This window comes from Protomyctophum parallelum, assembly GCF_964188405.1.
Source record: "Protomyctophum parallelum genome assembly, chromosome: 19".
NCBI classification, from domain to species: Eukaryota; Metazoa; Chordata; class Actinopteri; order Myctophiformes; family Myctophidae; genus Protomyctophum; species Protomyctophum parallelum.
In genome coordinates, this window is record NC_139717.1 from 41929936 (window position 1) to 41946940 (window position 17005).

A 17005-nucleotide genomic window follows, 5' to 3' on the forward strand; every position below is an offset into this window, starting at 1 on the left:
CCGCTTTGAAGCCTTTTTATGTTTAACATAATATGAAATATTTCAACTTGACACTGATCGAATTTGACCTGCCCATAATAGATCTGTGACAGTGTACACACATTAACTAAAGGAGGCAGGCTGATGTCTGAAATGTGCCAAAAATGCATTTATTCATTTTCAAGGCCACAGCATAGTCATCAGTTGAGTGAATGACAATTATTCTTTTGTTTTTTGAAGAAAATAAAATTATAAAGGATGCAGGGATATTTACATACTCTTGACACACTTACATGTCATCGTTGATTCCTTGAGTGTGAGACGATGTGAAATCAAATATTTAACACAAGTACATTTATTTGCATACTTTGACTCAACGAATAAGCTCATCTAACCATTATCATGAGCAGATTTTTATTAGATATAGGGAACAGAATACAGTAATGAGAGAATGGATACTACAGGTTGTCTACCAAATATATAAAGTGCAGCAACAAATGAACAAACACAAATTAAACTTAAGCAATTACCAGCTTCCCAGCAATGAACAGATATTTTACAGTGTTTGTAACATTGCAGATAACATGGTTTTCAATTCATCCACTTTTGTGTGAGACGATGCCACGATAAATTACTTCAACAAAAAACATAATATAGATTTGTATGGTGGCAAAGGACAAAAACAAAAAAATAATCCACCAGTCTTTTTGACCCCAATATGGGGCTCAGAGAAGCCACCTCCTCGCCTTTTATACATTCATAATAAATCAAGTTAATAATCGTTCAAAGACTTCATAGTTGAAAGGAACACCTTTCTGCACAGTGTGATGAAAAAGGGTGTACTAAGGTTTGTTAACATGCACTGAAACTAATCACAATCAACTACTTTTAGTGGCAGGATGGAGTCTCGACAGCTCTCAGGTCCTTTGGATTTCCCAGCAGGCACATTTGGTGAGGCTTTCATTGAACCAGACTTCTGTTCGTAATCATAGCCAACTGACCCCCTTGAGTAAGTTAATAACATTATTAGGGATATTTAAGTTACCACTAGACAGGCAGCCATAGTGGCATGAGGTTTTATATTGTGTTAACCCATACATGTATGTTTCAAAATATTTATAATAAAAAAACAAAAACCTGACAAGCTACATTTAAAACATATTCTGGATCCTGGAAAGATAAGTTTAAGGATTGTCCAAAATATATTTGTTGCCTATTTTTTGTATTTTGAAACATGCCAACATACAGTCTACGTTTTGCTGCATAGGGGAGATTTAAGGGTCATATGCATTAGGGCATAGGGGAGGGTCATATGCATTAGGTTATCCTAAGTGTATTTCACAGTAGTTTATATAGTGACAGTAAGCAGGTGTGAGCTCTAGACCTCTCCCGGTTCCTTTTCCCCTGCCAGTTCCTTTTCCATGTCAAGCCAGGACCTTTTCTTAGCACTGGGAAAGTCCTTTCCTAAAGCACCTCGAGTAACAGGCCGTGTGGTGACAAAGGTGGGGCTGTCCTTAGGATTAGAAACGGGAGTGTTTTTACTGCAAGGTGACTGTGTGGTGCTTTGCTCAGCTCGACCGACTTTAGTTGGACTGCTTGGCATTTGGCTAACAGGTGTACCTCTACCCCTACCAGGTGTACCTCTACCCCGACCAGGTGTAACTACAAGTCTCCGAGTCACTCTAATTGGGCTACTTTCCAAAATATTTTCAATCGCAGGGCTTGGTGAATTAGTGCGGGGTCTCTTGCGGGGCCTCCCTGGACCCCGTTTGATTGGTTCTGGGCTGTCCTCAGTAGTCCCGGGTTGTTCCTCGGTGCTCCCGGGTTGTTCCCTGCGGGGCCTTCCTGGACCCCGTTTGACTGGTTCCGGGCTTTTGGGTGCTTCAATGGCTTTTTCCAGGCCATCCTCAGTACTCTCGGGTTGTTTCTCAGTACTTCCGGGTTGGTCTGCTGTACTTTGGGGGTTTTCAGCAGTACTCCCAGGTGGTTCCACAGTACTCCCAGGTTCTTCCACAGGACTCCCTGGTTGTTCTGCAATACTGCCTGCATGGTCCACGGTACTACCTGGTTGTTCCTTAGTACTCCCTGCTGTACTTTGAGTGTTTATGGCAGGTTTGGGAGTGTTTACGGTAGGTCTTGTGAGACGGGTTTCCCCATTGGGAATAATGCGGATAATCAAGGGACGATGCCCACCGAAGGGAAGGGGGGTATTCAAGTTAATCTTCCGAGGCCTACCTCTGCTACGACGGCTTTCGAGAGATGTTGGCTCAGGGACGTCAATATAAACTTCTGGTTGCTTTTTTACAGTTGCATTTTCGGAAACAGCAGGGCCGCCGGTGTCAGGCTTGAAACACAATGAGGGGGTTTGTCCCATTTTGTTGCTGACAACCAGCAGCCTGCCATCGTTCACCATTTTGTCAATGGGCTGTAGGGACACTGATGTCGAGAAAATTGATTTGTTGAGACGGGCGATCTCGACCAGAGGGCCCGTCAGATGTGGATTCCTTTTAATTTTCCTGCCCATGAAAATTATCTTCTCCTCGCCGGCTTTGTACACCACATTCTCTGCCTCCACCGGGCCTGTACTGTCTGAATTCTGCTCTTCCTCCAAGCTGTCCGATGGCTGCTCGTCTGCAGAGGAGTCGAGGTCAGACGGCACCAATTTACTTGATGCAATGAGAGCTCTCTTCTGCTCCTCTGCATTCGTTTTGTCCTGCTCGTCTGCATTCGGCAGAATCGGCACAGAGTTACTTGCAGTGTTTAGCGATTTCCCACGCACCTCTGCATTCAGTAACAAGTTACTCGATGCAGTGAGAACTTTCTCCCGCTTCTCTGCATCCAGCGCCATCTTACGTGCGGCCAGGAGCGCCTTCTCCTGCTCCTCTGTCTTCTGTTTCGCCCGCTCCTCTGCGCTCTTATTTAATCCCAGCAGCATCTGTGTATAGTATCCTTCAGAATCTGTGAGAAGACACACATACGTACAAGTATTAAGTCAGAGGGAATCCAATTCAGGGAACAAATATACACTAACAGATTTATCTCATCTTATTACAACTCACCTGGTTTCAGTGATGAGGGAAGTATGAGCCTGCCAGTCTTCGGAGGAACAGACACGGTATTCCCATCTGCTTTGGGTGCGGATTCCGACGGACAGGATGAAGAGACACTGGGTACATCTCCAGAGTTGGACACACTGGGTGTATCTCCGGAGTTGGATACACTGGGTTTATCGACAGAGTTGGAGACAATGAGTTTGTCTCCAGAGTTGGAGACAATGAGTTTGTCTCCAGAGTTGGAGACAATGAGTTTGTCTCCAGAGTTGGAGACAATGGGTTTACTTCCAGAGTTGGAGACAATGGGTTTACTTGCAGAGTTGGAGACAATGAGTTTGTCTCCAGAGTTGGAGACAATGAGTTTACTTCCAGAGTTGGAGACAATGAGTTTGTCTCCAGAGTTGGAGACAATGAGTTTGTCTCCAGAGTTGGAGACAATGGGTTTACTTCCAGAGTTGGAGACAGGGACACCTGGTATATATACAGAGTTGGAGACAATGGGTTTACTTCCAGAGTTTGAGACAGGAACACCTGCATTATATACAGAGTTGGAGACAATGGGTTTACTTCCAGAGTTGGAGACAGGAACACCTGCATTATATACAGAGTTGGAGACAATGGGTTTACTTCCAGAGTTGGAGACAGGAACACCTGCATTATATACAGAGTTGGAGACAATGAGTTTGTTTCCAGAGTTGGAGACAGTGATGCCGGGTATATATCCAGAGTTGGAGACGATGAGTTTGTCTCCGGAGTTGGAGACAGTGACACTGGGTATATATCCAGACTTGGCGACACTGGGTATAAGTCCAGAGTTAGACACACTGGGTTTATCTCCAGAGTTGGATTTGGCTACATTTGGAGGTGCAGGGAATATCACTAGAGTGCGGCAGGGCAGGCCTTTGGGTGCTTGAGGCTGGGCTTGCAGTGAGACCGTGGGTGTTTGAGGCTGGTACTTCATTGGCAACAGGCTTTTGGGTGCTTGAGGCTGGGCTTGCAGTGAGGGCAGGATTTTGGGTGCTTGCGGCTGAGGCTGGGGCTTCGGCTCAAGCAACGGCCAAAACTGGGACTTCGGCGCAAGCTTCCGGTCGTTTGTAGACTGCTGTTGCAATCCCAGAGCCGCTTTATGAGCATCCATTAACTTCTTCTTTTCATAGATCTGTGTCAGCTTGGTCTTGATCAGCACCTCCGGCTTACCTGCAGAGATGAGGTACAACGCAAGACAGACTTCATTAGATTCAAGTGTCGCGACAGGGTTGGATGAAACAGGATGGAATCTGGTCATGAATATTTATGTCATGGCACAGAAGGGGCCAGCTGTCTAGAACAATGTTTATCTGTATGTATCTGTATATAAATTCATTCATTTTCAAAGCCTGCACTAAAGTATATTGAGCACAAAAGTAGAGTGAAACAGGAAAAATGCAACAGATAAAATCTAAATGTATATACCAGACAAGCGGGAAAGCTCCTTTATGTAGATGGACTGCATCTCTGTCAACATCCTCTTGTTCTCCTCCAGGTTTTTTGAAGCCTCCACTAGAGAGCGGATCTCACTCAGAGCCTGAAACATAGTGGATAGATAGTGACCCAATTGATGAGCATCGATTCAAACAAATCCACGCAGCCTTGAGTTATAATAGAAATAATAAACCTCTTGTGAAGCATTGTTCATGCTGTGCATAGAATGAAAAGCGTCCAACAATTGTTATACACAAAACTATGCATACTATTAAAAAGTACCATAGATCAACACTGCAATCTGTGCATGAGTCAGCAGATGTTTTTGCACCGTTTCTGCTCTAAATTGCGACAACCTACAGAACTATCCTTGTAACTAGAAAACTGTTTAACTCAACTCAATCATTAACCCTGGTTACACATTACACAACGGTATTGTATAGTGAAAATAGCAGATCTACAAGGCCAGAACGCATCGTGATGCTGTGGGTTCTGAGCTTGTGGATCGGCCATTTTGTGACGCGTGAGGCCGAAGTGGTTAACCCATTTAGGCCTGACGTCGAAAAAAAAAAAAGGTTTGAAAGTATATATGTTTTCAAAATTAGCAGACCTACAAGCTCGTAGTGCGCCAATCGGTGAGCTTGTAGATCTGCTATTTTTCAATAGCTAAAGTATAACATAATGCTTCGTTGAAACACCAAAAGGGGTTCCCCCCCCCATTGCATGTGTATCATGCATGGTTCTTTGCATGGCTAATGGCAACATCTTTCCTTCTTAGTAGCCCATTCTGACCGGGCACCCATTTTGGTGTTGGCATCATGTTATGCTTTAGCTATTGAAAATAGCAGATCTACAAGCTCATATCGCGCCACCGAGTGGCGCGATACGAGCTTGTAGGTCTGCTATTTTTGAAAAATCGAAGAACGACTGACATTTTTTAGAATCTGATCTCAGGTCAGAATGGGTTCGTCAGACCAGTGTGTGTCCAGTGGAAACCTCGTATGAATCTGATCTCAGGTCAGAATGGGGTAGTCTACTGAGCAGCATGGCTGACCATTCAGGAGTCGGGTCTTACCTGAGAGAGGAGGTGTAACTTTGGGACGCGCGGATCACTGCGGAGGAGGGTCTGCAGCTTGGTGAACAGGTCTCTTTGCTCCATGCGCCTCCGTCTCTCAATCAAATTGTGGCAATTCCGTTTATGTAATTCCTCACCATCAAACGGCTGCAGAGGACAGAATAATGTTGAACCATTAATCCCAGAATGGTGGAGCCGAAAAGGACAGACAATGGAGTCTGGCCACAAAATGAAAATATACAGTACCTAATTTAAGACAATCACAAATCTGCGATAGGAGTGGTGTGTGTGTGTGTGTGTGTGTGTGTGTGTGTGTGTGTGTAAACATCAGCATTATTTATCCATACATTTATGCCTTGCACCGATAGATGTTTTGTCATGTTTTTGCTTTGCCCCAGCCCAAACATTAGAAAAAACTAAAAAAACAAACAGTACAAATCAGATGCTTGTGGTAAGTGCTGGTCAATTATTGGTCTTAATACATTTTACACTTGCCGTTGAGTCAAAATAGCTGATCTACAAGCTCAAAACATGCTGCAATATGATGTCTTTTTGAAAAGGTTTAAAAGCTTTTGAATGCCTAAAATAGGGGTGCCAGGTTCAAGGCACAGTTTAGATCCCAGCTTTTTAAATGTGCTTGTAGTTCTAAAACCAGACAGCACATCCTTCCCATTGTTAATAGTGACACTGTAGCCATTCTTTATGAATGGTTCCTGGTGGATCCTTAGTGTGATGCTTTAATTGTGACTGCTGCATAAGAAAGACATGCCGAAACAGAGATTAAGATGGGCATTACATGCAAGAGGGAACACAGAGACATTCAGAAGCCAAAAGACGCTACCTTATGTCTGTACGATTCCTCGCTGGGATCCCTGCCATGAAAAAGGAAATGAGGGTTGCACGTTAGAGATCAACGTAAAACAGCCTAAATTAACACTGGACAAATAAGCGTCCAAAAAAACCCACTCTGTCTTACCGTGACAATATTTGCCTGGCAGCAACCCTCATTTCATTGATGATTTGATTGGTATCTTCTACGGTCTCAATGTCTATCGACTCGTCCACGGTTTCAATGTCTACCGACTCGTCCTGGAGAAAACAGATGTATTGTAGCGTTGAGTTTTAGAAACAATAATCGCGTTTACGACATTGTGATTAAACAGTGGCGTGAACTAATCTAGATTAGGGATAGCAATAGTTAACATAATATTTGAATATTGCAATAGAACTCTTAAGTGTAGTGTAAAAAAAAAATAAGGGGGTGCAGATTAGATATGGTGTCGTAGTGTAAGGAGCCAAAAGGGGGGAGGTGGCTTGGTGATTTAACCCATTCTGACCTGAGATCAGATTCTAAAAATGTCTTCTACATCCTGACAGTTTTCTGAAAAAGCTATGTTTCTGTGTCAGTCGTTCTTCGATTTTTCAAAAATAGCAGACCTACAAGCTCGTATCGCGCCACTCGGTGGCGCGATATGAGCTTGTAGATCTGCTATTTTTCAATAGCTAAAGCATAACATGATGCTGACACCAAAATGGGTTCCCGTCCTGACGCAATCAATCACACGCTTTCTTACATTGTACTCATCGTCAGAAGAATCAGAAAAGATGTCCTCGGAAGCCTCGTCTGGCTCCCTCTTCCCCCCTCTATTCCAATTATCCTTCTCAATGGAGGGATGTGTCTTCACCAGTCTATTCCATTTATCCCTCTCAGCGGTGTCGGTTTCCTTCGTCGCTTTATTGCCTTTATCCTTCTCAACTTCGTCGCTTTCATCCGACGGCATCGTCTCTTCACAATTCAGCTGTGGAGAGGATCCGGCATCACCGGATCGGATGTTTGCTATTGCCTTGGTTTGGATGTGAACGTCGTCAGAGACCACGGCAGGTTTGTCAACGTGTGGTTCTGCTGTAGATGCTGCAGGAGCGGGTTTGTCAACGTGTGGATTGGCTGCAGATGCTGCAGGTGCAGGTTTGTCAACGTGTGGATTGGCTGTAGATGCTGCAGGTGCTGAGACAACTCTCTGTTTCAACTGTTGGAGATTAGCAGCCACAATCACCTTGGGATTTGCAGTGGTCATCACTTTTATGCGTTGTGCGTCTCCCCCAGGCTTGGGGAGCTGGATGAGTGTGAATCCCCCGGGCAGGGTGACTCCCTTTAAGGGGGGCGCCTGGCTCTGGTCAGCCGGAGGAGGGCAGATCCTGAAGGAATATGTCCCACTCTGCCCCAGGAAGCTGGGCGATTTGAGCGACTGGGAGACCGTGAGGGAGATGGGCGAGGAGGAGGAGGTGTTGTTGCCGGAGGGCATGAGAGCGCCATGGCGGTTACTGATGAAGGTTACCATGGGAGTGGGTGCAGGCGTGTTGACTGGGGATGAGAGAGCAGGTTATTAAATACACACAGTAACACAGAGTAGTCAATTTTGAGCCCTACTTTTACCCTCATTTTGCCAATTAATCCTCCCAGCTCATTTATTCACTGCTGTTGTACTGGTTCGCATGACATAATCGTGTTTTTTCTATGTGCTTCTCGATTTGATTAATAAATAAATGATAGAAAAATCAATCAGTTGCCGTCTTAAACCAAATAATCAACATGATACGATCAAGCGGTCACACAAAACAATAGCAGTGTTCCAACCTGTATATGGTCCCTGCGGTCCGCCTGGCAGCTTGGGCTTCACTGCCGCTTCCTGCGGAGGAGGCACAACCTGGCCCGTAAGCTTCACAAACTGAGTAAGGCCCACCAGTGGGTTAGGTTTAGGAAGAATGACAGGGTGTACTATTTTGCCAAAAGACTGTACTTTTTGCCAAACTATGGGGTTTTTGCCGAGGTAAGATTGTGGTTTTGGACCAATGGCAGGCCTGTTGCCAGCAGTCCTTTTGCTGGCGTCAGATTGCGGTTTCCAAACGGCGATCCTTTTGTTTAGTTCAGATTGTGGTTTTGGACAACTGGCAACGGGCTTTTTGACGCGGTCAGACTCTTGTTTCCGACTGCTTTTCGAAGGAAGCTTGGCTGCGGTGCGTAGTCGTCCCGTCACGTAGGCTGCCAGCCGATTGGCTGGGTGCAGGGATCCCATAACACCCAGCAGCAGTCGAGCCTGATTGTAGCCTTTGTTGTTCACCTGTTGCAAAGGCAGAGAGAGAGAGAGAGACACGTGTTTCGCTTTTAGCTCGTGAACATCCGATTTTTATAATGTTTTTTCTCCATTTTAAAATACAAGACATAGTAGACAAAACTAAAAACTAAAACTAAACATGACAAAACAAAACCAACATTAACGTAAACCCGCCTACCCATACACCCACCCACCCACCCGCTAGTCCCGAGGGGAGAATAAAATAATAAACAAGACTTACAAAAAATGATTAAAAGAGAAAAAGATATTAATCAATTGCAGTTAAAGAATTAACATATAAAAGAAAAGGGTCCCAAGTTGTAGAGAACTGATTCAATGAGCCTCTAGTTGAGAATTATTAGCTTTATGCTAAGCTAAGCTTTATGCTTGAGGGATTCATGTCATAGAATCTTATATCAAGTACATCCGTTTGCCATTCCATACAGAGAATATTGTCATAATGTTTTTCTCCTTCATAAAATAATTGATTGGTCAACTACATCCCTGCAACACACCCTGTGATTATAAAGTACAGCCTAATGCAACCCATCTTGCATCTTCGCCACATGCACTCCACCCTTCTCAGGTATTAATTGAACATACCAAAAGCCTGTCGCCACAACCCTAACCCACAATGCAGTTTGATTGTGCTGAGAGCCTAAGTCCCACTACTGTCCCACCCTAGGAGCCGTGGTACTCCCTAAACCTACTGAGCATTTTAACCCATTCTGACCTGAGATCAGATTCATACGAGGTGTCCACTGGACACACACTGGTCTGATGAACCCATTCTGACCTGAGATCAGATTCTAAAAAATGTCAGTCGTTCTTCGATAATAAAAAAAAAAGCAGACCTACAAGCTCGTATCGCGCCACTCGGTGGCGCGATATGAGCTTGTAGATCTGCTATTTTTCAATAGCTAAAGCACGACATGATGCTAACACCAAAATGGGTGCCCGGTCAGAATGGGTTAAAATTGCAATTAATGAACACTAAAGCAGCACCACTGAATAGGTACATGGAAAGACTGCATTACAGCAGTTGACATAACCCATGAATTAGTTGTTTGTTTGGTTTAGTCAAATTGAGATGTTAACTGCATTAAATCGCTGAGGACAAAACCCAGAATCCACTTCAAAGCCGCCTCGAATGATACATATATATTTTTTCATTCATAATAACAGGTCTTATGTGGACACTTTGTCATTGACCGACTCATCAATACTGCTGCTAAGAACTAAGTGGGTAGTCTACTGGTAACACACGCTGACCTTTACGAGCGCCAACGGTTCCTTGCCGACGCGCTTCTTCTTGGCTCTGAGAAGGCCGGCGGGCAGCACCCCACTCAGGAAGGGAGTCACTCCCGCCCAAATATCGTCCTTTCCTGGTGGCATCTCCTCCTCCACGGGCTCCCGCTCTTCATCAGAGACGTCGCCGGTCACCTCGTCCTCGTCCCACTCCTCTGACTCATCGTCGTCTGGCGGCTCAACCTCCACCTTCCGCCGTGCAACCCTTACCGGCTTAGCCGCCACCACCGGCTCAACCTTCTTCTTCTTCAGCTTGCTGATGCGGACCTAATGAAGGGTGGCAGAGTGGAAGAGATTGTGAGACAACAGAGATGGAGAGTCACATTTGTCTTCGCAGTAATAACGAAGAGATCTTTTGCACAGCTGCCAGGTGCCAGGTGCAGTCTCCATCTTATGATATTAAATATTTTAGGACACACTACCAAAACATTGCTTTCGTCGTGCTCAAACATTACACAGGAAGTAGTTTGTGGACGGTCTTTGCATCCAGTCAACTTCCATGACCAGAAAATCAAACTGGGATCAGAAAGGGCTCAAAGGCTCTTGAATTGTGCTCCTCTGCGAGGCCAGGGACAACTCCATTACCTTGTAGGTCATGGTGGTGCAGCTGTTGTTTCGCTTGGTGATTTTGTCGACCAGGCGGATGCGGTACGGCCCGATGGAGAACGCAGGCGGGAAGTTGTTCTGCGTCATGCGGCCGCACAGGTCTCGCAGTACGACTTGGCGGTCCGCGGCCCACTGGCATTTTGACTGCACCTCCAACAGCCGCTTGATCTTTGGAGTCGCTTTGGTCCCCGCCGGCAACGCCGCTGCTGAAAGAGGCCACGGGATGGATTCATGAACAGGCACGCAACGCGACAGACTCAACTCGGCATTTATTTATCCCATTCTGACCTGAGATCAGATTCATACGAGGTTTCCACTGGACACACACTGGTCTGATTAACCCATTCTGACCTGAGATCAGATTCTAAAAATGTCAGTCGTTCTTCGAATTTTCAAAAATAGCAGACCTACAAGCTCGTAGCGCGCCACTCGGTGGCGCGCTATGAGCTTGTAGATCTGCTATTTTTCAATAGCTAAAGCATAACATGATGCTGACACCAAAATGGGTTCCCGTTCAGAATGGGTCATTTATAAAGCACATTTACAATGACCACGGGTCAACCAAAGTGCTACACATGGGTCAGATTAAAAACAAGCATACAGTTTCAAAGTAATTCATCAACATTTGCAAACGCTTCGTAATGCTTCTCAATTATTCAAACTTCAAAGTAATCAGCAGAATAATCGCTAAGGACATAAGCCTTTCATAAGAAAGAAATAAAGAATGATGTATCATGTACCTATGATTTTCTTTATATATAGGATGTTGTGTACTGTTGTTTTGTCTGTCTTTTATTTTTCAACTTTTACTGATCTTGTATTTAAGGTTTGTTTGTCTTGTTTTCTGTTGTCCTTTTTCTTTGGGGTGAAAATTCAATGTGTTTACTCTTTTATGTCATACTTGTGGGGTTTATTTAAGAGAAGCTGTTAATGTTAATAATTATTTTTCAAACTCAGTATTTCAATAATGCTTCTATGAAAAAAACCAATAAACAAAGAAAAAAGAATGAAAAAAAAAGAAGAAAAATCCTCACGCGTTTCTTTACCTGGAGTCTTCACCTTCAGCACAGCAGTGGGGACAGGGGCATTCTTGGTGGGGACAGGGGCATTCTTGGTGGGGACAGGGGCATTCTTGGTGGGGACAGGGGCATTCTTGGTGGGGACAGGGGCATTCTTGGTGGAGACAGGGGCATTCTTGGTGGGGACAGGGGCATTCTTGGTGGAGACAGAGGCATTCTTGGTGGAGACAGGGGCATTCTTGGTGGGGACAGGGGCATTCTTGGTGGAGACAGGGGCATTCTTGGTGGGGACAGGGGCATTCTTGGTGGGGACAGTCTTGGACGGCAGCAGGCTGCTAGGGGGCTGCGGGCATGGTGACGTATTGGCCGTGGGGGACTGTGGCGGGGTAGGCTCAGCACGGGGCTTGTTGGTGAACTCTCTCACACGGGCGCAAGTCATCATGCGCTCAAAGTACTTATAAACAGGATCTTTATCTTCCTCCCTCATCTGCAAAAGAGTTTGAGAGACCCGTCATTCCTCGTTCAGCGTTTAAAAGGTTCAAGCTGGTGTCCCCATTTTAGGCATGTCATTATACGTTCTAAAAATCATATTTCTAAACGTATACAATAGGGCATGAGTGGTTAAAAGTGACTAAATGTGAATATAGAAGCATGAACTAATTTCATCACAACCGCTCATCCAAGTTATCATTGAATAAATGTTACGGAATTAACAGAAATAAACATAATCAAGAAAAGATAACCATTTACATAGAGTTCATAATAAGTCATGGCTTTTAAAAGATGTTTTTTAGCCTATGAACTGTACCGGTTCGCTGAGTCGAGGGACGTAGCGCTTCGTGGCAGGTGCGGGCTGACCACGGGGCAGGTCCATGATGCGTTTGGGGCAGAAGATGGGTTCTGGGTCATCTTCAGCAGAGCACTGAGACCACAGTACCTCAGAGTGAGAGCCCGGGTTGGGCCGGGCATCCATGTTCCTGACCGCTGGGGAGGGACACAAGCGTTTCATTAAAATTCACTATTACCCGCTTTCAAATCTATTTTGAGGCATTCATTAACCCATTCTGACCTGAGATCAGATTCATACGAGGTTTCCGACTGGACACACACTGGTCTGATGAACCCATTCTGACCTGAGATCAGATTCTAAAAATGTCAGTCGTTCTTCGATTTATCAAAAAATAGCAGACCTACAAGCTCGTATCGCGCCACTCGGTGGCGCGATATGAGCTTGTAGATCTGCTATTTTTCAATAGCTAAAGCATAACATGATGCTGACACCAAAATGGGTGCCCGGTCAGAATGGGTTAAAAAGAAAAGAAAATAGACAATCTACAAGCTCACAACACGTTGCATGGGTGCGTTGCTTGTACAATAGATCAGCTATTTCTGCACGGGAGAGTGAGAGTATTTATTAGGAATGATTGGGATAGGGCGAGTTGGTAGCCAAGTGGTTAACCCATTCTGACTAGGGCTGGGCGATATGACAAAATCTCATATCACGATATAGAATTTATTTTATCACGATAACGATATACTCACGATATAGCATATTTTTTACGATACCTATTTTTTTATCTAAAAGAATTGATTTTTGTTCAGGTCGAGTACTTTACTGTACTTGGGCTGTACTGTACTGTACTGTACTGTACTGTACTGTACAAGCTCTCCTCCCTGGCCTCTGTCTGTGTTAGGCTGCACAACAGTGACACTTGGTGGTGACAATAGTTATGCTATTTCCGTGCTCGGATACAGGGACAGGGACACACATAGCTGTCTATAATGGTTGCACCACTCAAAAAACAATTAAATTCACATTATCCAGTCTACTTATATGAATATAATACTGATGCCCTTCCCATGCACAGACAGGCCCAAAGCAAGTACAAAAATATTACAAAATAAAATGTATATAATAATAATTAGAGGCTGAACTCAATTGTTCAGCCTCTGTAGACATTTTTAAAGCACAGCTCAAGACCCACTTCTACAACATTGCTTTTAATTGATCTTTTATTTTTTGTTATTCATGTCCTCACTGTATTGCATCACTGCTTGTTTTTTAATGTCGTTGCCTTGCTTTTCTTTTTTTCTCCATTGCTCTGTAAAGCACTTTGAGAGCTGCATTTCATGTCATGAAAGGTGCTATACAAATAAAGTTTTATTAGTATTATTAATAATAATTATTATTATGACAATTAAAAAGAAAAAAGAAAGAAATAAGACGTTGCCATTCAGACACAGAAGTACAGGCCTGTGTCTGCATTAAATTGGCTTAAGGAAAAAATAAATATCTCATGTCACAGTTTGTCACTACAGTTGTTTCAGTTCATTTAAGCTCTGTATAGGGAATAAACATGTTCTGTTGTAGTTATAGTTTAGTTTGTTAAAGTTAACGTTGGGCAGCTTAACGATGTTTAATTGACTACAGGCGATAGTGAGAGAGAACGCGATCTTGTCGTCAACTCTCCATGCCCACAGCTGTGCGTATATGGGAGTCTGGGACGAGTGGGGCTTTTTCTTTTCCTTTTTTTTTGATGATCACAACAAAGTCAGCGTCTTGTGTTGTTGTTGTAAGCTGTTGCTGAATTAAGGACTTTTCAAATGGAATAATTTATTTGGAACAATAAAACAAGACAAACACACAGCAGGAGGACTGCACAGGTAAGAGGAACGTCTTCGTCTTGGAAGAAGTTTGCAGTGCACCCGACGACGGACAAGCTTATTGTTCAACTGTGTAAAACATGCGTGGCTCACGCAATTTATCAATTTGACCCAACATGAAACCTGCATTTATAACAGTGAATGACCGGTTACTTTAGGGCGCGTTCGGAAATAGCGCACTAGGCGCACTGTGCAATGCAAACTGATAGATGAGTTCGCTCCGGTGTGGTATTTCCGAACGTGCCCCTTACACCGCTCTGAATCTCGTCAGCCATCATCATCATCTCCCTCTTTTAGGTGCAAGCACCACCTCGGCTTGTGTTGTGGTCGTGTTGGCCTTAGAGTATATAATAGAGAAGACATCCGAAAGGTGTTGGCTCACTGTTTTCAGTGCGCGCGGTGGGCTGCTGGGCATGCCGTATATAAGCGCTGTGACGTAAAATACTGCCGTAAAGCGAAACGGCGATATAAGCGATATAGCTTTTTTTTCGTGATAGACATTTTCTATCGAAAATACGATATATATCGTCATATCGCCCAGCCCTAATTCTGACCTGAGATCAGATTCATACGAGGTTTTCCACTGGACACACACTGGTCTGATGAACCCATTCTGACCTGAGATCAGATTCTAAAAATGTCAGTCGTTCTTCGATTTTTCAAAAATGGCAGACCTACAAGCTCGTATCGCGCCACTCGGTGGCGCGATATGAGCTTGTAGATCTGCTATTTTTCAATAGATAAAGCATAACATGATGCTAACACCAAAATGGGTGCCCGGTCAGAATGGGTTAAGTGCACTACTACATGAGCACTAAATGCCCTCATCAGCAAGTCCCCCGGTTCGATTCCCCGGCCCATTTGCCTTACGTCATTTCCCTACTCTCTCTGTACTTCCTGTCTTTCCCAACAGCACGTCTTACAAATGCAAAAATAAAAATCACAACAAAAACAGAATGAATGGGTTACTGCTAGTATTAAAAACAAAACACCACATGTGACCAAATTTGACTGGGAGACTGCCATTGGATTTTTTTGAATTTTTGTTTTTTCATTTCATATCAAAGCAGGGAATCATAGCTTCAAATTGACATATTGGTTGTTCAGTTTGACCCACCAGTTTTGGAGATATGGCTTATAGAGTAATGTCTTGCAGAAGACAGCGAGTTGAGAAAACAGGCTTGAAAGGTTCACTTCTGTTGTCTCTAACATTACACCTAGCTACATGTTTAAGCATTTATTTCATATTTACATGTCTTCTGTGGTCTCTAACATTACACCTAGCTACATGTTTAAGCATTTTTTTTCATATTTACATGTCAATTTCAGCTTTGACACTTATTTCAGACATGCTCTAGTATGTGAAGAGTCTGCCTGTGCTATTAACTCATTTAAAAAAAAAAAAAAAAGCTGGAATGTGCGCGATGGCAGTCTCTCAGTCAAATCTGGTCACACATGTTGAAAATAAATGAATAAATAGCTAATGTAGTAAAGCCCCTCGTTGCACATTTGATTGCTGTATTAAACATGCTGCATTATATATTTCATCTGCACAAGCTCAATGGGTTTGTATATCAGCTAATTTCGTCAAAGACATTGGATGTAGATTTTTTTTTTAAGTACAGAGCAACTCAAGTTGGTATTACTAAGAACAGAGGCAGCGGCACTGGTTAATGAAACCTAAATCCAGACTTACTGTAAACGTTCACATCCCTTTCCTCCTCCTCCTCTTTGACCTGCTTGATGAACTTGCCCTTGAAGCAGGCACAGCCAAACATGCAGTCTGGCCGCCGGCAGTGAAGCGGTCCCCTGCTTTCTCGTTTGAGACTGGAGCACACACAGCCCAGTCTGCAGAACTCCTGGCCACACACTGGCCCACTGGGCTTCTGGTAATCTGGAACATCCTCTTTTTTGTAGAGATCCATCTGGTTGGTACCAAGGGGCGAGAGGAGGGGGGCAAGGTCATTTAAAACGGTACTCAAAGTGTCATCTGTGTGTGTGTGTGTGTGTGTGTGTGTGTGTGTGTGAGAGAGAGAGAGAGAGAGAGAGAGAGAGAGAGAGAGAATGGGCACAACAACCAAAGCACAAGATATTCCAAGTCACTGTCCAGGTTGTCGGGGGCACCATGGATATAAAATAATTACCACTAATTGTTATACTATCTTCTGCTACAGAGGTTATGTGGAAAAGCTAGATAGTTACCATAGAAACTATCAGCATGTAGCATTTCAGACGAGCCACAAATCAGATTTGTAAATCCTCCTTTTCATCTTCATATTCAATTTCTAATTGAACCTTTACTTAACCAACGTCAAGGTCAACAAAACAAGTTACCTGAGCCGTCAGTATGACGGACAGAGCTATGGAAACTCTCTGTGGGGTCAGGTGTGTTCTTCTGAAACCCTGGTTGAAGGCTCCCGTCTCCATTTCTAGAATCTTGACCTGCGACTTCAACGGTCTGAAAGGTGTCGGCCCCAGGATGTAGCCAACACTCGTCCACAGGTTCTGCGCTGGTTTCAGGCTGGTTCCTGCGGCGGGGGAGGAGCGGTCCTGCGCTGGTTTCTGGCTGGTTACTACTGCGGGGGGGGAGCGGTCCTGCTGCGCTGGTTTCTGGCTGGTACCCGGAAGGCAACTGACACAGACAATTGAAAAGGAGGACAATCAGGATGACTTGCAGCTGAACATATTCACAAGGGGGGGGGGTTACTTCCGAGTATGAAGTAAGAG

The 17005-nt window shown here is 44.2% G+C and overlaps 1 protein-coding gene across 1 annotated transcript in view; it reads right to left on the reverse strand.

The window, feature by feature from the left end:
* Nucleotides 1-133: 133 nt before the first annotated feature.
* mgab (MAX dimerization protein MGA b) overlaps nt 134-17005 on the reverse strand; it is a 35344-nt gene continuing 18472 nt past the window's right edge. The window contains exons 9-22 of the mRNA XM_083790632.1: nt 16613-16910; nt 15975-16203; nt 12423-12598; nt 11630-12101; nt 10575-10798; nt 9954-10256; nt 8204-8687; nt 7143-7930; nt 6545-6657; nt 6410-6440; nt 5569-5715; nt 4485-4596; nt 3039-4229; nt 134-2937 (exon numbers count right to left, since the gene is read on the reverse strand). Of these exons, the coding sequence (XP_083646758.1) occupies nt 1358-2937; nt 3039-4229; nt 4485-4596; nt 5569-5715; nt 6410-6440; nt 6545-6657; nt 7143-7930; nt 8204-8687; nt 9954-10256; nt 10575-10798; nt 11630-12101; nt 12423-12598; nt 15975-16203; nt 16613-16910 (6148 nt within the window). The 3' untranslated portion in view covers nt 134-1357. The remainder of the gene's footprint in view (nt 2938-3038; nt 4230-4484; nt 4597-5568; nt 5716-6409; nt 6441-6544; nt 6658-7142; nt 7931-8203; nt 8688-9953; nt 10257-10574; nt 10799-11629; nt 12102-12422; nt 12599-15974; nt 16204-16612; nt 16911-17005) is intronic.